Source organism: Artemia franciscana, chromosome 6 (genome assembly GCF_032884065.1).
Source record: "Artemia franciscana chromosome 6, ASM3288406v1, whole genome shotgun sequence".
Lineage (NCBI taxonomy): Eukaryota > Metazoa > Arthropoda > Branchiopoda > Anostraca > Artemiidae > Artemia > Artemia franciscana.
This window is the reverse complement of record NC_088868.1, coordinates 19,575,992-19,597,776: the sequence shown is the minus strand read 5'-3', so window position 1 is coordinate 19,597,776 and position 21,785 is coordinate 19,575,992. Positions and strand designations below refer to the sequence as shown.

Below are 21,785 nucleotides of genomic sequence, written 5' to 3'. Positions count from 1 at the left end.
CATATAAAAAATAGAAATGAGAGTAAACTACGGTTTATAACTTTTTATTTTTGATTTTAAATTTTTTAAGCTGTTTGTTTTGCCTGACCTTTTCAATATTTACTGTTTGACTGATTATTATTGTCATTATTATGATTATTTATTCAGAATACTGTGTTAGTTTTTACATGTTAAAATTACTGTTGTAATTACTTAAAATCTCTGAGGAAAAATTGAACTTGTGGAGAATCCGTCCAATCAATAGTTTTTTTTTGTTTTTTTCAAGGGTACCCAGATTTTTTTCTAGAGTGCGCTGCAGTCAATGAAATTGCCTATTCGTTGCTGGTTTTACAACCAAATGGTCGTTTTCATTGTTTTATTGCTATCTCAGGAGGTTGACCATGATTTTGGGGTATAGCTAGGATTTTATTATGGGAATGGTCGAAAAATTTCTTTTTAGGAAAGAGAGGGGGTGGGTACAACCATGGAAAATCTCGTTTCTAAGCCATAATATATTCAAAGCTCGTATTTTACATCTGTTTTTCTATTTGGAGAGAGTCAAATCTGCTCAAACCTAATCTGACTACTCCACAAGGTACTTCAATCTTTATCAAGCTTAATAACTTTAGTTGTTAACTAAGGCTTTTAGGCTAAGACACTTTGTTTGGTAAATTTCAAATTTTCTGAGTCTTATTCGATTTCATTTTACAATTTCGTTGTATCCCAGTTTGAATTGTTCTTGCAAACTGTGAAGCCATATCATCAAGAGAACTGTCTGTATTTGGATTTTTGAAGTGATTTTATACTATTAAACTTAAATCCCTCTGTTTAAGCTTGACATTGGCCTTGGTACTTTTTGCACAAATACATAAAAATAAAACTCAAGAAAATCGGCTTTTACAGAGCAAACTAATTGCAATGTTTGCTTTTTTTCTTTAAGGGATGGGAAAATTATTTTTCTACTTCTAAGGAATTCATCCGATATTTAAATCTAGATGGAAATGAAAAACAACAAGATCATCCTGTACCTGACTCTGAAAATGAATCTACGTCGTCCAGTGAGCTGCAGAGTAACAAGAAGTCCGGCTCACCTTTTCTCCCTCCTCCAAACCATGATGTACTCCTTAGTAGTGAATCACCTACTTCAGAATTGGGTGATCGCACATCTCCCGATGGATTTGAATGGCCAGAAGAGTCTGTATCTCCGCCTCCAAATCTTTACGTTGTAAAGAAAGAAAAAACTTTGCCTGAAGTGGAAAAATATTTGAGTTACGATGGGGAAGCTATATCAAAAGTTGAAAGTGATGATGATGATGATAGCAGTGTTGACAGTGAATCTAGTGAAAGTGACGAAGAAAGCTTAAGCGAGGCTTTGAGTAAAGCCATTGGGAAAGAAGTAGCTGTTTCTGATGAAGAATTGAACGAAGTTGAAGACGAAGATAATGACCTGAAGAAAATCGTTTTCCCTTCTGATAAGAATAAATGTAACGGTAAGTTTTCATATTCATATGACAAATTTTCGTTTTAATTCAAATTGACTGAAATAATTCAGTAAAGTTGCGACACCCATAAGACAGAAGCAAATTAAATTGGATTATTTACTATTTCAAAGTTTCTAGAAAATTTGGTCTTATAAATGAAAAGTTCCTAAGCCCTGGATTGCACATGATGTGGGATAAATGGAACATTGGAGCATTCATCACAATTCACATATTTTATACTGTTCATGAAATTAAGTCACAATATTAATGGCTTGTTGTCCATGATTTCGAACTGGGTTTTATCTGTACATGTATATTTAAAATTGGACTGTGTAATGATTTAAGCAACAAGAAATCTGCAACTTTGATTCAGTTTATGTGCAAATCTCCCGGACTTACACGCTCTCATCTCAACAAGGAAGACTTTTTTAAAAATTGCACTAATAGAAATAGTGGTCGTCCCTCACAAAAAAGTTTTGGCAATTATAAATGTCCCACGTAAAACGTTTTAGAAGGAAGATAGATATTACATCTTTTTTAAGTTGAAAACGCAAGGGTTTTCAATCCAGTTTGATTGAGGCACAAATGTTGTCCTTAGACCTTTTAACATTCCCCTCTTGGTCCCTTTCAATGTTAACTTTTAAGCTGAATGAAAGGCTGGAAAAGAATCACGCAAGGATCTTCAATGAAAATAATTAAAAATTAAGATTGGAGCAGTTGCACCCTCAATCCCGACATCGCCCTCCCTTCAGCACTCCAAACTGATTCACACACGATTTCAAGCCGAGGGAATCCTAAAATAGAAAAAAAAATATTGATTCGCACGAAGAAGGGCCGGAAAAGTTTCATTGCCAGATTAGCCTGAAATTTTTACGTTCCAGTCTCCAGGTCAAGTGGTCCCAATATACGGAAAAAATCTTAATAAGGGACTTGGGTTTGTCCGAAAATCGGCCGAAAAAACTTTTTTTTGGTCAACCAGGACCGAGAATATCTTCATTCCGCCCAAACCGCATTCCGCCTGACGAAAATAACAAGAAATTCCTGATACCCCTAAAACGTACCCATAAATTTTGTCTCTGAATCCGCTCAAAATTACATTCGAATTTCCTGGATAAAGTGGACGTCAATGATAAAAAAAAAACAAAAAACATTGGAACTAATTTCAGTTTTATATACATTGTTTCTATTTCCAATTAGGCTGAAAGTTACGGGGCATGTAGACAAAGCCAAGAGACCTAAATAAAGAAGGTGCAATTTTAGAAATGGAGTCAGTTGTATTGATTCACCACGTCTTTTTTCAAAGATCACAAAATCGAACTCAATGTATGATTGACCTTGACATGCATTTATTTAAACGCATCAACATTGAAACAAAATAGAACACGAAGAGATTCATTAATCAAAAATGATACATCTGAATTCAAGGGTTCAAAAATGAGAAAGGAGAATTTTATGCTCTTGCATTTTCGTATTTAGAATCGTGGCTTTGGAGAGTATTCCTAATGCAGGGTCTAAAACTTGGAATAATGTGTTTTCTTTTGCTTTTAAACTCTACTAGTCGTATTTGTTTCCTTTTCTCACTTTGTTTCCTTTTTGCATTCCTAACAAATATATCCCCGACTGTTTTGAAAACAGGTACTATTTTATTGCTTAGATCTGACCTGGATTCATTCCAGACGAGTCTGCCAAAGTGAAATCCACCGAATCCAGGAAGCGATTGTTTTATGCTCTAAGGATTCCGCATCAAAGTTTTCTCTTTGGCAGACATTAGATCTAGATTAGGACGGAGCTTTTGCTGCCTTCTTTTCTGCAGAATATTCCGCCTTTCTCAGCAGAGGAAAACGCTGTTAATGTTAATATAGAGCTGATAGTTAAATTTAAAAAAAATCTGGGAAAATCTTCAAGAGATTGTTTTGAGATAAGTGATTTTCCCATGCTTCATTTTGCTCAAAAGAAACATAAAACTAATGAATAAAGATACGATATGTAATACTAAAAATTGACAAATAAATAACCACATAAAAGCTATTAACAAGAATGAAAGCCAGAAAAATGATATAGGAAGAAAAAATTATATAGCAAAGAAAGACAAAAACTCAATAGAATACAGAAAATGCGAGAATATTCAAGCAAGAGATGTTTTCACATGGGTTGAACGTTTCAGGTCAAAGTATATGCCCCCCCCCCAAAAAAAAGTTTAAGAAAATGCTTTCATTCTTATAAATCTTAGAAATATCAACTGAAACACTAGTGTTTAAGGACTTTCGGTATCAAAAATGTAATTTTGCGAGTCTCATTGTCGGCTGACAGTCTTAAAGGCAAAGGACCCATTGGCAAATATTCCCAGCACAATAAGGAGCTTTCGTGAAAATTAATAGGGAATCTTAAATATATTAACAGTTGGAATTGCAAAGGTGAGGCTAGTTTAAAACAAAGTAAACTAGACCTACGTTGCCTGAGCAACGTGAAGTGTTGCGGCAACCTTTCTCCGGCTTCGCCGAATAAAGTGGTAACGAGAGGCAACACTTTGGTCTTGTTTCTTTGCTATCGGTTAAACGCTGAAGTTGTCAGCCTATCGAAGCTTTTAAAACGTTATGTTCAAAGAAGAACGCGATCAGTAATCATATGATCAAAGGCTATTCCTCAGCGCTGAAAAAACAACAATAACAAAAGAATATCGAAAGAAGGGACTAAATTGACTTTGCAGCCAGTTGAACTTTATCCTTTTCAATCGTAGACAAAGTGACGGATGAGAACTCAGAACAATATCTTATATAATCTAGTTGGTGTTATAAAGCTATCCCTAACTTTTCAGGATTAAAATACCATAGGTGACACTAATTATTACGAAACTACCTCATTGTTTTAAGTTATCGTTTGTACCCGTTGTGTAAACACTTAATTCTAGGTTACAGTGAGTATGGTGAGACTACACCAACTAGCAAATGTTACAAACCCCTCTTCACTGAAGATGATTGTAGCCTAACAGACGATTATTACTTACAAGGATTATGTCTTACCACTGGAACCAAATTGGTCTTACCATCAAATACACCGAAAACAAATAATAAGTACACCAACTAGCCAAAGTTGCAAAACCCTTATTGCCGAAGATGATTATGGTCTAACAGCCGACTGTTGCTTATAAGTCCTCTACTTATCTCGCAATTGGTATCGGCCTTTTTTTGGTTTCAGTGTGTACCCTACAATTCAGTGTGTACCCTACAATACACCCCTTGAAACTTTCAAACTATTATATCTCGTGAAGGAATTTTTGTACCAAAAAATAAATGACATATACTTTGATCAGCTCATCAAGAGCTGTCGATTGCCGTCGAAAAAAAAATTCTTTCTGTCTTAAGTCAAAAGTTGATTTTTTTTTGCAGTAGGCCAACTTTTTAACGTCACCACTTAGAAAGGAGTAAAGGATAAGCTCTAATTTCTTTAGCAATGGCAGAACTTTTAAAGTTTAAGAGGTACATCTGACAACATTTCTCTACCTCAATCCCAAGTCCGAAAAAACAAATGATAAACCCAGCCGAAATCACGGCAGCACTTTCGGACCCATGGGAAAATGCCGCTTTTTTGCTTCTGTAAATTTTTCTATTTATCACTCAAAGAAGATATATTGGCTGTGGGGCCGGGTAAATGCCGCATATGTTTAACACTTATAGATTTTAGTCCATCTTCAATTTGAAAGTGGTGCCTGCCTGCTAGAACGGAGTTTTCCACTCGAAAGTAGAAACATGGTTTGATGAAACGAAAGCATGGCTGCACAACTTCAGATACTCCTCTCTGACATAGGCTATATAGGCTCTCTGACATAGGCGAAGTGAAGTGACTCCACTTCACTTCGCACACCATAGGCTGTGGCTCGTGGACAAGCAAAAACCATCCTTTTTGGCCCCAGGCAAGAGTTCTGTGGAGCTTTCCAAAATATAATGTCATATTCATCAATCCGGCCTGAGGTCCACACTTCCCGTAAAAACCGCACAGGTTAGACCCTTACCAGTTTCCAGGAATAAGCCGAGATCGGCGGCATAGAAAAAAAAAAAAGAAAAACCGGGAAAAAACCAAAGTGTTGCTCTCGCAACACACTCAATAATCTCTTACTAATTTTTGAGTGAAACGGCTGTAACAACAGGAAGTTTCCAAAGCTTTCGAATTATTCAATCTTTTGAGCTGATCTTTTTTATGTTTTCCATCGGGGTATGCTAGAATATTTTTGGGATTGCCTTTTCCTGAAACTTAAAAAAACCCAGCACCGTTCAATCAAAAACACAAAATTTTCACTTTCTAATGATCAACACCGTATCCAGGGGAGGCTATGGGCCCCCCTCCCCCCCCCCCCGAAAATAGAACAATGTTTGTCTGAATCGTGAAAACGTAACAAAACTAACTAGCCAAATTTTTTTCGCGTTTCTTAAAGTTTTTTGTACCCCCCCCCCCCCTCCTTTCTCGAAAAAAATACCCTCTCCCCCTGAACAAAATTCTTGGATCCGGCTTTGCTAATGATGTATTTTTCATGAAATCTTAACATCTCTATCTCTGAAACTATTTATATCCCTATTTCTACCAAACTGGGTGGTAAAATCTTCTAATAAAAACGCGGTATTTCTACGCGTGACCCTGTCTATTTGCTCCTGTAGCTGTAAGCAAAATTTATGGACACATATACTGAGTCACTACTATTTCCATCAGTCAGTTCTACAGAGGCATATACTATATGGATGAATTCATATGGATGGATAAGTACCCTTGGCTAGCATTTTCTTCAGTGAAAAAAGTCTGTTTTTGCTAATATTGTTCTTTGCTTGCTTGTAATCAAGCCAGAAAGGGGTCACGCCGAAAATTAGGGCTAAAAATAGAATACTCACTAAAAAAAATCTCACTAAAAATATGTATAATAAATTTACAATATATATAATAAAAAAAACAGAAAATGCAAATAGTTATATCGAACCTTCTTTTTTTATTTATATATATTATATAAATAATATTTTTATTTTAACTTTATATTTTAAAATATAAAATATAATATAATATTTTAATTTTTTATTTATAAGAAGGAAAATTCACCCAAATGACCTTTTCTGCCCTCTGACAAATTTATACGAAAATAATCTGTTTTAACCCGGCGTGTTGCTGACTTAAATATATTTCGATACTCTTTGAAACGATGATGTCGCTCAGGTGTAGGATGATTCTTGTAAACTTACCAAAGGTAAGCTTTTCGCTTAGCACACTTTACTAATCCAGGAGTCATAAACGGACACAACAGGGCTGAGCTCTTGGAACTTTTTTTTTTCTAGTCACGTTGAAACTTCAACAAAAGTGTCCTTGATCACCCCCATAAATTTTTTCAAACACATCATTTATAGGCATATTAACATCATCCAAAAATTCCAATGATACTTCCTATAGTTTCAATCTAAAGTTTGAGAGCTGCTCTTCCTTTGTGAGAAAATGCTGACTTTAAAGAAATGATTTAGAAGGACGGGTATTCAACATATCAAACTTAGAGCATGCAGGAAAATGGTCTGATATATCCGAAATAATTACAACACTATTTTGAGAAGAAAGAGAGGAAGATATGTTATCAATTAAAGTGGCTGGCGAGTCAGTGATATGGGTTGGGATCAAAATAGAAAGCAATAAACCAAGAGAAGTCATAGCAGATAAAAAAAAATCAATCGCCACTGATGGGTTTTTATCCATTAGATTAATATTAAAATCATCCATAAATATAATATCAAAACTCAGACTATTAACTTTTTCCTATACACATGTAATAATATCAAGGAAAGAACTTAAGGATCTAGTAGGGGGTGATAAACCTCTGCAAATAGAATGGCTTTCTGAAAAATTAACAATTCAATACAAAGCGACTCAAATACTCCTTCAAAATTAACAGAAAGATCTTTACGAACCAAATATGTACAACCGTTAGTAGTATAAAAACCTCATTAAGACATTTTCGACCTATTTAACCGTTCAATCGTATAACCTGGAATATCAACTAATGAATCATTATTATCATTTAAAAATGTTTCACACAATCCGATTACATTAGGAGATGAACGTGACTCACAAAGAAGGAATTTAAATTCATCAATTGACGAACAAAGACGTGAATGTTCTAACTAAGAGCTCACCGACCCCGACTTGGTCTTCAAACAATCCACTTCTATGTTTGGTCTCATTTTTTATCAATAACCCCTAAATCTTCGTCTTGCGGCATAATTCCACTTCCCTCATTCAACGCCTCTTCTAAATCTAACGGTTCTTTTTCCAAAAGCTCAAGACGAACCAGGACAAAAAACCACCAGAATGATTTAATACATTTAATGTATTATTACAAGCCAGTTTAATCAAGTTCTCACCTCTGTCTGAATTACATAAAAAAAACTAGTTTTTTTAACTGAAAGTAAGGAGCGACATTAAAACTTAAAAGGAACAGAAATTACTCCGTATATGAAATGGGTTGTCCCCTCCGCAATCCCTCGCTCTTTACGCTAAAGCTTTTAATTGTTTTAAAAAGCAGAATTGTGGCAAAGAGTCAAACTTTAGCGTAAAGAGCGAGGCCGATGTAACCACTGGCCGAAGTTTGTAACTTGCAGCCCCTCCCCCAGGGACTGTGGGGGAGTAAGTCATTCCCAAAGACATAGTTATTATGGTTTTTGACTATGCGGAACAAAATGGCTATTTCAAAATTTTGATCCGTTGACTTTGGATAAAAAATGAGCGTGGGAGGGGGCCTAGGTGCCCTACAATTTTTTGGTCACTCAAAAAGGGCACTAAAACTTTTCATTTCCGTTAGAATGATCCCTCTTGCGACATTCTAGGACCACTTGGTCGATACGATGACCCCTGGGGAAAAAAACAAACAAAAAACAAACAAACAAACAAATAAACACGCACCCGTGATTTGTCTTCTGGCAAAAAATACGAAATTCCACGATTTTGTCGATAGGAGCTCGAAACTTCTACAATAGGGTTCTCTGATACGCTGAATCTGATGGTGTGATTTTCGTTAAGATTCTATGACTTTTAAGGATTGTTTCCCCTATTTTTTAAAATAAGGCAAATTTTCTCAGGCTCGTAACTTTTGATGGGTGAGACGAAACTTGATTAAACTTATATATTTACAATCAGCATTAAAACGCGATTCTTTTGATGTAGCTATTGATATCAAAACCCCATTTTTTAGAGTTTTGGTTGCTATTGAGCCGGGTCGCTCCTTACTACAGTTCGTTACCACGAACTGTTTGATACGCCATGATAGCTTGGAGATTGTCGTGGATTCAGTATTAGGGATAGGTGATATCCACAAATTTTCGAGGAAAATTATAAGAAAGAAGACAAGAACAAAAAAAAAATAAATAGCATCAGTGCATAAAAATTGACAAGAATATAAAATAAGTATAGACAAATAAAATGAAACCAACCGAAAAAGAAAAACGTTTGAAAAAAGGTAATTATTTTAACTAGAAAAAAGATAACACAGCTCATGAAAAAATACACAAAAAAAAAAAAAAAAACAAAGAAAGATAACTTGAAAGATTATACACAGTCTTAAATAGATCTGATTTTTCGTGCGTAAGGGTCTCTTGGCAACTTAACGAGAATATGGCCCCGATCTGACCACACATTTTTCACGCCAAATTTGTCCCTTGCTAGATTTATGAGGTCACGGTGACCTTTTGTAAGAGCTTCCGAAACGTAGGTACCAGTTTTTACTAGTTTGGACTTTGTCTTGTGTATTTTGTAAGCCCAATTTTGACTTGCAGTTTTGACAAAAATCGGAGGAACTATTTTCAAACTATTCTGTGATTGTGATGTATTATTCAATCCGAACCGGTAAGTAAGTGTATTTCTTATATCCTTTAAATCATCGAAAATATTTTGGCCTCAGGAAAAGCCATGGTCTCAAAACTGGTGAAGGACGGGAATTAATACATCTTCTCAACTCTACACAAAATCGCTTAAGCTGGCTTAGAGCTGGTCAGCAGGAAGTCCCTGAAACATCCAGTTGAATGGAGGCATTATGTACTCCTGGACCCATCTTGATCACAACATGGTTTTCAGCACTTGGTGATACTTTTCAATGGAACAAGTATCGGTGTCTTGCACAGACAACCGCAAGCCCATTACCTCCGACTCATTATATATTCATTTCTATAAGTATCTTGCTTCTACGGAGATGTAATCCACAGTAGATAAATGAGCTAGGAAGAGATAGTTCAGCCCAAACGCCCACCAAAACAGACTAAACAAAGAAAAAATATCCATTAATTGGAACTCAATGCGAATGCTGTGTCGTTTACTAGGCTATTTTTCTTCGAAGGACGCCATTCCTCAAGGTCATCCTACAGCGCGTCGGCCATCATCTTGGTCGGGGTGAAGCTTCGCGATGTTCACACCCCTTTACCACGTTGAGGTGTGCTGACGGATTTCCCATGCTACCTAGGGACGGAGGATTAAGCTTTTCTCCTAGCTCTCTACCACCACCGTAAAAACTTTGGGGCTAGCTTGCCCCTTGCCCCCACCTAGAGTCAGCAATAGGCTTTGATCCACGAAACAAAACAGGATATAGTTACAAAAACACATATAAAATACCTGGTAATGGAACCTACTGCCTGTTTGCAATTTCTATAGTGAGATATAGCTGCTTGCCTCTAGACCTGTGATTCCCAATGTGGAGCGCAGCCCCCACCGGTGGGACATGGCAATATTTTGGTGGGTAATGGGCAGGACGTGCACCCTTTGGCTGAATATACTTAGAGCCGTAGTTGTGAACCCGCGATATAGCATCCATCAGGGTTGCCAACTGTAGCATGAAAGAGTTATTTTAGTACTATTTCATAATTTCTAGCACGATGGCATGTGCTACATTGAATGAAGCAGTTTGTCCCTTAAATGGCCGAATTGAAAATATAGATTATAAAATTCAATTACATTTTTTAATTTAACAAAATTTATATTAGAATACTTTTATTCGTGGCAGTATTCTAAATACATTTAAATACGGGTATGTGAGTGCGCGTACACTTTCCTATTCAGGACTCTGATCAGCTCGGGATACAATTTTATTCCTTTACATTAAAAAAGATAAAAAAAATGACATAAAAACTAATCTAAGTACACCTACGCGGAACATGCGCGTGTCCCAGTGCAAACCGTGACACGCACCAATTCATAGCCTCATGTTATAGTTTTTGATTTGCAATTGGCTGGCTGCATCTCACAGACACTGTCAACTATACATAATAAATTTTATTCGTAAATGTGAATATTTTCTTATATTTTTCTTTTTGACTGGTACAAAAATCCTTGTATTACAGGAAACAAATTCGCCGAAGTCAGATTAAGAAGAAATGATTCAAGTACAGAAAACCAGAACAACGTTCATATAGCTGAAGCTGAAAAGCTGGCACAGTATCTTAAAAGGTAAGAAAAAATCGTCGTAGTAAGTATAAGTATAATATATTGAAAATTTTCAAAAGATTACCATTCTTTATAGAATAAACTTAGTTCTTTCATAATAATGGTTGTGCTGAGTTTCAGTACAGTTATCAAATATGTCACATATATAGAGTGGTACTTAAAACATTTCAAAGATTCACACCAATTTACATTGGAACCACACTAAATGTCACAAACATGTGACAAAGTTCAAAACTAAAACTTTGATAATATTTTAGGTAAAATTCTAGTTTAGTGACTTCTTGCTATCTCGGAAAGGGGTTAGGTTAAGAAAGTTAAACTTTAGGGATGGGTCTACAGGCTAAAATATGTCCCGGGAAGGTATTTTTAAGTATTTACCCCCACTCCCTCTCCCTCTAGAGGGTCCTGACTTATGATGACCTTTAAAAATATGTGTGTTATAAAAGCGAAACCTTGCAAAATAGATCTTGTGCTTGAATGAAGTGCAACAAAATTGTTTTCAGCTTCACAACTTTGCTTAATCCCAATTTATAAGGTTTTAAAGATATTCAAATACATTTCCTAAATTTTGAAAAAAAAAACATTGATATGGCTCAGAATTCTACTCAAATAACAGGAATTGCATTTTCAGAACTAAAGGCAGAGAAAAAGCAACTGGTAACTGAAAATCAACGTAAAATGTTGTTTTGTAAAAATTTCAATAGGTAATAGACCTGTCATGTAGGTGAATTTCAGGGCCCATTATAGGGAGAAGGAGTGGAGGTGGGTACTTTAAAATACCTTCCTGGGATATACTTTAGCCTCTAAACCCATCCCCAAAAATTTCATTTTCCTAAACTAACTCCTTTCCGAGATAGCAAGACGTCACTAAATTAGAATTTTACAAATATTTTATGTCAGATGGATACTGTTCGACTGTAGAAACCCTTTTCCTGCGTCTTTGCCGCTTTGAAATATATTAAGTATAATTTTATATATTTACCAAATTTGATAATTGTACTGAAACTCACGAAAACTCCCCCCCGGAAAAATTTCTCGAAGCTCAGTGTTGGGTCGGCTCCTGGTCGAAAACCATTATCAAACAGTTCGTGGTAACGAACTGTAGTAAGGAGCGACCCGGCTCAATAGAAACCAAAACTCTAAAAAATGGTATTGTGATACCAATACCTACATCAAAAGAATCGAATTTTAATGCTGATTTTCAATATATAAGTTTCATCAAGTTTAGTCTTACCCATCAAAAGTTACGAGCCTGAGAAAATTTGCGCTATTTTAGAAAATAGGGGGAAACGCCCCCTAGAAGTCATAGAATCTTAACAAAAGTCAAACCATCAGATTCAGTGTATCAGAGAACCCTACTGTTGAAGTTTCAAGCCCTTATCTACATAAATGTGGAATTTCGTGTTTCTTGCCAGAAGACCGATCACGGGCGCGTGTTTATTTGTTTTTTTTGTGTTGTTTTTTCTAGGGGTGATCGTATCGACCCAGTGGTCCTAGAATGTTGCAAGAGGGCTCATTCTAACGGAAATGAAAAGTTCTAGTGCCCTTTTTAAGTGACCAAAAAAATTGAAGGGCACCTAGGCCCCCTCCCACGCTAATTATTTTACCAAAGTCAACGAATCAAAATTATGAGATAGCCATTTTATTCAGCGTAGTCGAAAAACCTTATAACTATGTCTTTGGGGACGACTTACTCCCCCGCAGTCCCCGTGGGAGGGGCAACAAGTTACAAACTTTGACCAGTGCTTACATATAGTAATGGTTATTCGGAAGTGTACAGGCGTTTTCAGGAGGATTTTTTTGGTTGGGGGGAGGGGAAGATCCCCCTCTTCTCAGAAGAGGGGGATATGCTGGGGGAACTTTCCATCGATAATTTGTCATGGGGGAAGAAAATCTCCATGAAGGAAGCGCAGGATTTACTAGCATTATTTTAAAAAAAATGAAAAAATAAATATGAAAAAGTTCTATCAGCTGGAAGTAAGGAACAGCATTAAAACTTAAAACAAACAGAAATTATTACACATTTGAGGGGCTCACCTCCTCCTAATACCTCGCTCTTTACGTTAAAGCATTTTTAGTAATTTCAACTATTTATTCTACGGCTTTTGTGATTCTGGGGTCATTCTTAATGAATTGGGACAAAATTTAAGCTTTAGTGTAAAGAGCGAGGATCTGACAAGGGGGCGAACCCCCTCATATATGTAATAAAAATATGAATACAAAAGTTCTTTACGTAAGCTAATTTATAAGTTACGTAAATCTTTTACTAATAAAAATATTCGTAAAAAATTAAAAGTTCTAGTTGCCTTTTTAATTAACCAAAAAATCAGAGGGCAACTAGGCTTCCTCTCCCGGTCTTTTTTTCTCAAATCATTCGATCAAAATTATGAGAAAGCCATTTAGCCAAAAAAAAAAAAAAAAAAAAATGCAAATTTCGTTTTAATTATTCCTCTGCGGAGAGCCAAAATCAAAACATGCATTGATTCAAAAACGTTCAGAAATTAAATAAAAAAAACAAGTTTTTTAACTGAAAGTAAGGAGCGACATTAAAACTTAAAACGAACAGAAATTACTTCGTATATGAAAGAGGCTGCTTCCTCATCAACGCCACGCTCTTTACGCTAAAGTTTTTTACTGTTTTAAAAAGAAGAATTGAGAGAAAGTGTCAAACTTTAGCGTAAAGAGCGGGGTGTTGATGAGGAAGCAGCCTCCTTCATATACGAAGCAATTTCTGTTCGTTTTAAGTATTAATGTCGCTCCTTACTTTCAGTTAAAAAAAACTTTTTATTTAATTCTAAAAGAAATAAGTTTGCTCGATCTGTAATGGTATTTATTATAATTGCCGAATAGATTTCAGCATTCATTTTTACGTTGCAGAAATAGCAAGGCTTATAGATGTGATCACTCAGTGATCACTATAGTAAATGCAGACCCAAATGTGTCCTGTTAAAGACAGATTTGTCTCATGTGTTCCTATTTCTCAGCAATAAAAAATAGCAGATATCTGATAAAGAGATATTAAATGGGTACAGGCTCGTACACAGGAATTTGTTTCAGGGTGGACAAATCGCTCAATACAGAAGATTAAGCCACATTATATTACGTTACGTCTTCAAAAACCAAAAGCACATATACAAGAAATACAGAGTCACCCCATATTGCAAATTGTAACCTACAAGCAGAGCTAAGAGCTAACTTTTCCAGAATTTCGTCCATTGATTCAGAAACATCTCGATGGACCATTCAAAAGTGCCAAGCCATTTAGTCAGCCTTCATCTATTCGGCTGCTGAGATAGGTTCTTAGCCTTTTCATTGAAGAAGATGACCTCTCAACACATGCTGTAGAAGTAGGGATGACACAGAAAATGCGGAATAACATATTGAATTTGGGAAATATAACTCGCTCACACTCAGTCAGGCTCTGCATTGCCGTCCTTGGAAAAAGACAGGGAGCTACTTTCATCCACTTAGCCCGCCATAGTCGAAGCTCTACCTTCATAGCAGACTCTGAGCTTGCTATATCTGAGGTATATAAATTGATCAGTTCTTTAACATCGCCAATAGGCTCTTGTACTACAAAAGAATGCAGGATTGCTCTGAGGCCTTTCAGAATAACTTTGTGCTTCATGATTCGAGATTCGAGTGATTGTATTAGTTTTCCACGAATGAGATGAAAAGGGAAACTCAATAGTAAAATTCTATTTTGCTTTCTGCCGGGATATCATGTGGAATGTTGACGAGATTCCTCTTTCGTGGCATGGGAATGGTGATTTTCAGTGCTTGGCATATGCACTTGACTTCCGAAACAGCTGACCGAACTTCTCTTCCGCCTTATTTCGTGTATCTACAAACATTTCTGTCACACTTTCGACACATTGAATGCACATAACCATATCGATGTTTTCTGACTGCAGCAATTTAAGACAAATTCAGTGTGTACTCCAGGAAAACATCCATCACAATAAGGGTTACTATATAGTCCAAACTCAGGATATTATTGAGCATACTTCTGGCTTTTGACGACACCACGGAGTCCCCATTTGTCTCTGTCTTTTAGGGCCTTAAAGGTCGGGACAATTAACTGCCTTGATATCTGTATCGCATCGTGTCTTTCGACACATCGAGTTTCGCACACTCCTTTCAGATTTACTTCAGTGTAAGTTTTTATGACAGCGCTTCGCTTGGCACTGAAGAGAAAGAAATGAACTGTTTCACGGATAACCCTCATACAGTGCTTTATATGAGAGATCTTGCTGTCTAATCCGTCAATATCAAGTTCAAGGGGTGGGTGACATTGCGAACATACTTGGCAAGTGGACATTTGTTTGAGATGAAAGCCTGGGCTCTTGAGAAATGCCCACTCATGTTTGTAGCCCCATCATACCCTTGTCCCCTGCATAGTCTCATATCGGGACCAAGCTTCACCATTCGACTTAGGATAAATTGACCGAGCCTTTCACCTCAGAAGCCTCCAGCAACAGCGAACTCGACAAACTCTTCCTTGAGCTGAAAAGTTATGGTGTCCAAAAAGTGAAGCCGTAGAGCCATCTGTTCCGGACTTGATATGTCGGTTGTCTCGTCTACCAGGATGGTGAAAAAATCAGCCGATTTCACTTAATTAACCATCATAGAATTCAAAAACTTCAAGCATTAGCAAATCTATTCATTGAAATCATTGCATTATCTATATACAGGAGATAGATATTAGCAAACACACCACTTTTTATTCTCGTTGTAAAAATATGCTTACCCGAATAGAAAAATGACAGGTTTGTAAAATAAATACTTCTTTTTTTAATTCAAGATAGACATACAGAGGAGTGGTAGCACACGGGAACTGCATCAGAAGTGAAAACGGTATGAGCTGAGCTTCAATGGAGGAAATTTCAGCTCGATGCAATTAACAACGTTTTTGCATGCAAACAAAATCGAAGTTCTTGTAGCTATTAATAATATAAGCTACTTTATCTTTAGTTTCGTTTATATTGTGCGATATGATTGAAATTCATATAGTCTTTAAGGGATAGTTGATGTGCAAGCTGTTTGAGAACAGAAAATGACATCCTAAGGACACCTCATTGCCATTTGGTGTGGCATTGCATGGATTTTCTTTCGTATTGATATCAGATGCATCCCGAGGAGCACATTTTGATCGAATATACCATAGAAATTTCTTTGCTTGACGTGGAGATGAGAATTATGGGCAAATATGCGTCTTTCCTTTAATGGGATCTGATAGATGAGACACTTCGAGTCTGCAGACTCTGGTAGCTGTGTGTAACTGAAGTTATAATTACCCAATTTTGCCGACATGTTTGCACAGGTTGATGATCTTTAGAAACTTTAGAGGTCAGTTGTGAAATTTACACAGCTGGCAACGCTGGTACTCAAATCAGAAGTTTAATTACATAAGTAGGCATTGCAGGGCTTGCTTCATCACACTTCTTCCACAGGTCAAGTATGTCCGTAATATTACGAGAGACAGGTTTTTCACCACTACAGCAACGAGGGATTTCATCAGATGCCAGTTTTAATCATAGATCAGCCTTAGTTTCAGCAATTTTAGTGAGACAAGAAAGTCTACACTATATTCAATAATATCTTTATTTGAAATCGAGTTTCAGCCAGTTACTTTGAAGAAAATTTAACACGACTTAATTGATAAGTTAACAATTTTTCAGATTCTCTGTGTCCCCTGAAACTTGACATCTTTTCAAAATCATCTATTATCAAACATCAGAATTCTATCTACACAGATCGTTGTAGATCCTTATTATATTCATGTAAAGTCACTATTTCTGAAAAGTGACATATTAATCACTTATTATTATCAAAACCGGGAATTAAATTTGTTCGAAGTATGTGGAAAAGCCAAGTAGCCTTCACAACAATTTAATCAGTTTAATCCATTACAGATCAAGAACATGAAAATGAAATGCAATCCAATTAGTTTAGATGTTCACAACTTGAAATCTAATTCAGGTCAGTAATAATTTTGAAATTGGTTAGGTATGGTCTCAGATACCTTGATGCTTTGGAAATTTGAGGACAATGTAGTAGATACTATCTACAGAAATTGTGTAAAATAGCTTTACGTATCTATTCGATCAATTCTATATAAAAAAAATGCTTCTGTGAAAAATTTAGTTCAGCCACTCTGTCTTGAGTTAAATTAATATGATTTAAATTAATATTGAGTAATAATATTAGCATTAATATTAAGTGTTAATATTGAGTTAAATGAGTTAAATTATGACTATTAGGCACCGTTTGGTGAATGCACTATGATTGACTGCCCAAAATCATGCCTTTAGCAATGTTCCTTCCGCTGAACGGAAACCTGTGTACTTGAGTGGGCTAGGAAGGGGTCGTAAGAAAGAATTTAAAGGAACTTTATGACTGATTAACGATTGAATCTCAGGACAGATCACGTCTGGGAGAGGTTTTAGCAATTGTGCTGGCCTCTCGCTGCTTCTTTCTCTGACTGCAGCTGTGCTGACCTTTTGTTGTGGTTACTACGTATTACAGTAGCACTTGTAATAAAGCAGGTAACAAAAATAAACTAAACCTTTTTTTTTTGCTTTAAGTTGCAAATTTTTCAAAGTCTAGATTGCATTTCTGTTTTAATTATGGTTTTTTCTTTTAGGCTGGATGCTGTGAATCGGATTAGTGATCATTTGACAACTCCCTCAGGAGATGAGGTAAGCTTGTAATACTACTTTATAACTATAAGGTCGAAGTATATATATATATATATATATATATATATATATATATATATATATATATATATATATATATATATATATATATATATATATATATATACAGAGAGAGAAAGAGGGGAAGATTTTGAGGGACCTTGGAACTTAGCTTATGTTTTTACCTTAATTTAGCTTACGCGTCGACAATTGTTGGCCCATTCTTTGTATTCCTCTTCCAAACTCGTAATCTTAGATACACTCCTAATGTCAAACCACAGAAATTGTACGTCATATTGGCACTTCGTATCTAGCCATTGTTTCATCAAAGCAAATCGTAGGTAGCGCTAGATGCTCAGAAATGTTTAATTCCAAAAAAAACTTAAGGAAAAAGACACACATAATGCTTCCCCTAAGTCACTTAATGGGAGTCACACTATTTGATTCCTCATAACATAGGAAAAGCCCAACTTCATCATTTTGCTGTTACAAAAAGAAGTGTATTCTTTTATCTTTCTATTAATCTGTTCGTCTATTGTTAGCGTTTGCAGATTGGCTCTGTTATAGCTATTTATTATACTTCTGGCTATTTGGCTTATTTATACGATTTATAGTATTAGTCTCTGCAAAGTTAAAAGATGTTAGAAAAGCCAGTTTTTCTGTTGGTAAATTTATAAAATACCCATGAAACCGCTAAGGGGAAATGTTTCTCTTTAAACAGCACATTGCCTAGCTTAAAAGCTAATAATTGAGTTGAATACTGTGTAAAATGGAAACGAAATTATAACGTAAGTAATTATAGTTCAGTAGCAGACAGGTAATAACTCGGAGCAACACTTGAATGGACCATTTATGCTCATAACAAGCAAAAAATAATTATTCTATCTTCTTTTTTTGGTAAAAGTTATATTCATATTATTAATCCTTCGGTATTACTGCCTATGGCATAGTTAATATACTGTTTACTGGAACAGTTTGCGAAATATATTTTCAAAACATTTGGATATGTGAATGTATTCAACTGTTTAAAAATTGTAGCTCTTTCGTATTTTTTTACTTTTTTTTCAAATATCATGGGAGGTGGTAAGATTTTCTTGAAATCTCTTCCGCCCCCGCCTTCCCTCAAGGGCTCCCACATAGGAGGGCAGGGGGCTGCCCTCTAGCTGAATGACGCTGCCTACTATTTTTATATTTTTGTTTTGAGATTTCTGTTATACAACTGGACACGTGCGCCGTGCCGGTAAGGTAAGGTCGGCGGCGGCAAAAAATAGCAGCAGCGGTGCGCCGCTGGCGCGATCATTGGTGACCGCAAACATTTTTGTTTTGATCAGTCTTTCTTAAATCCCAGCTTTAATTTACATCATATTTTGGCCTATTCACGAGTTAGAAACTTCAAGAATCGCTTCCTGGACGCTGGTTTTCTTCGTTATTCATCAAGAGAAGTTGAAGTCTGATAGAAACGAAAAGGCTCTGGCACTTTAGAACCCTTGCATAATAGTTGAAATATCTAACAGCTATGTATTTATAACATGATTAATTATCAAAATTAGTAGGAATTTTTTTTTTCATCGAGCAACCGTCACCACCGAGAAGAACTGTCACCATTTACATCACAGCTGGGTTGGTAGGAAAATCTTTACCCTTAGCTTTCATACAATCAAACATCCTTTCAAAATAGATTATTTTGATAATGAAGATCTGTGCTCTTAAATACTGGCCAACCAATTTTTTTTAGCCCATGAAGCTGGTTTTTACAGCCTGTGATTTTGCAGCCATCGTGAAATAGGAATAGTCACGCCTGAACAAGCACAACCACATCCCAGAATCATAAAAAAATACTTCAAAAAAGAAAGGAGGGCACAACAAAAGTGCTTACTGATACATTAAATCGAAAGCAAAGGTTGAAGCTGCCTTTGCCACAAGGAAGGCAAAGAAGAGGTGGAAAAGGAAAAATGAAGCAATAAAAATAAGACAAAAAGAAGCTGGCTTGGAAGAGATGTGAGGCTTTGAGGTAATGTGTGAAGTGGCTAGAATAGCCAGATCATATCTACTACATGAAAGAGGATACGGGGTACTAACCCCCACTACTTAGGAAGTCTTATCTTGGAGAAACATTTTGACTTAATGGTATCTTCCCTAGACAAGAACAGCAGGTTCTTAATCTTAGACCTGATGCAGATAGGTGGGATTAGATTACTACAATTTTATAGCCAAGCCTATTTAAACAAGACTACTCTTTTTCGCAACACATGTCAGTGATTGAATCTGTCCATGTTTGAGATACTTCAATTTTAAGATACTTTGTTCAAGATTGGGCAGTAGTCTTTTTTCCAAGATTATAATCAAGCTAAAAATTTGCAAATACGATTAGGTCTCTAATATTAACTGTCTGTGCATTTAAAATAGTTACCACTGTATATTGGTTAAAAATTCAAACCAATAAAATAATTATTAAGAAAATTTAATTTAGCAGAGAAAAATTAATTTTTCGGGTGGTATAATCGATACTGCTATTGAGATGATGATTAGGGAAACCTGGGTTTGGAGTTTCCTTCCCATTCATTTCTGTTGATGTCTGAAATAGGTCCCCGTCCCGTAAATAGACACCGCCTAGTCTTCTCCTACTTATTATCTCGCTAGTGGTTTTGTGACAAATAAGGAAATACATCAATCATCCTCGATGTTAAATTCAGATTTTAGCAGTTAGAAACTTGAGAATTTTCAGAGCCTACTGTTTCAAGTAACGCTGCTATGTCACGGAGTTAAAACCATAGTATTTATAAACACCTGCCTATGGCAAAGACTCAAGAAATATTCAGGAGCGTAGCTGCAGTAATTTTTTTTTGGGGGGGGGGGGGGGTAGCAAGAGGGGGTGTTACTGAAGTAGGTGTTATTCAAGCAGTAGTGAAGAAAACTAACTATTTAATAAACACGCTACTTGGTGAATTTAAAAATATTACGCAATGAATTATGAACAATAAACACACATTAAACAGTCATAAATATAAGTGCTGGTGCTTGACTTATACTAAAATTGTCAGTAATGAGTTGCTGCAGGCGTCAGTAAAGCTTTTGGATGGGCAAAGGTAAATGTCGCATACGCTCGGTTTTTTTTTTCAGCCTGATTTACCACTAATGCTACAGTACATATTCCCCCTCCACTTCCCCAACTCCCACGCCCACCACAGGATGTTCAATTTCATAATTGAACCAAGCTCTAGTCTAATAACCTCGGGTATTGTGCAATTTATTTGCTCGTAATTTTGAATGGATTTTGACTCTGCAAGATTTAATTTGTATACGTGATTTAATTGAAATATTATCTATAATTTTTTATCAAATTGATCCGTTTGTGGCTTCGCCGAAGTATATTGATAGTTAACATTGATATAAGCGAGCCAAATGAAGCTGAGACAAAAGTCAGTAGCAGCACAATAGCACTGCCTAGGCAAAGCTACTGGATAAGTCAAAGTATTACCACGGATTCTGAAACATTATAATGTGACATATTTCTCACTTTTAACTAGCAACCGTATTTCAAATTTGATAGTATTCAAAAAAGATAAAGTTAAAATTATTAACTTATCCATTGGGCATTGTTTGACAAAGAATGCCCAGAAAATCTTAACAATTTTTGGCATTATTGCGGCAGAAATTAGTTAAAAATTGCCAGGGATGCCAATTGAAGAGAAAATTGGTTCTTACAGTGAGTTTTTTTTTTAAATCAAGGTATGGGGGTGCACATTTCCGGAGGGGGGTTACACTGAATATGGTTTTTGTGTTTATCATTCTCTTCATAATCAAAGCTTAGTCTCCTAGCGCTGCATGATAAAAAGGATAATAATAGACGAAGAGAATACGTTGGTACCACTTATGCGTGCACACAGGATTTCTAAATTGTGAGGAAATATATACATATTTTATTTAGATGCACTTTATTTTATTCTCAGCAGACATTCTTTAAAGCATGTTGATGTAGGGATAAGTGTCGCAAAAGTAGTGCTGTCATTGTGTGAAATGCAACTAATTTCAGTCATAACTCTTAGCACACTTATGTCATTTTTACGGCACTTTGTATTAACCAAGTGACATATAGCGATCGCAAATTCTGTCGGTCTGTCTGTCGGTCCCGGTTTTGCTACTTTGGGCACTTCCAGGTAAGCTAGGACGATGAAAT

General features: G+C 36.0%; 1 protein-coding gene across 1 annotated transcript in view; it reads left to right on the top strand.

Annotated features, from left to right (window-relative positions):
- Nucleotides 1-21,504, top strand: part of LOC136028515 (mucin-2-like) — a 50,919-nt gene extending 29,415 nt beyond the window's left edge. The window contains exons 4-7 of the mRNA XM_065706359.1: nt 975-1,469; nt 10,805-10,910; nt 17,554-17,608; nt 21,415-21,504. Of these exons, the coding sequence (XP_065562431.1) occupies nt 975-1,469; nt 10,805-10,910; nt 17,554-17,608; nt 21,415-21,504 (746 nt within the window). The remainder of the gene's footprint in view (nt 1-974; nt 1,470-10,804; nt 10,911-17,553; nt 17,609-21,414) is intronic.
- The last annotated feature ends 281 nt before the right edge of the window (nt 21,505-21,785 follow it).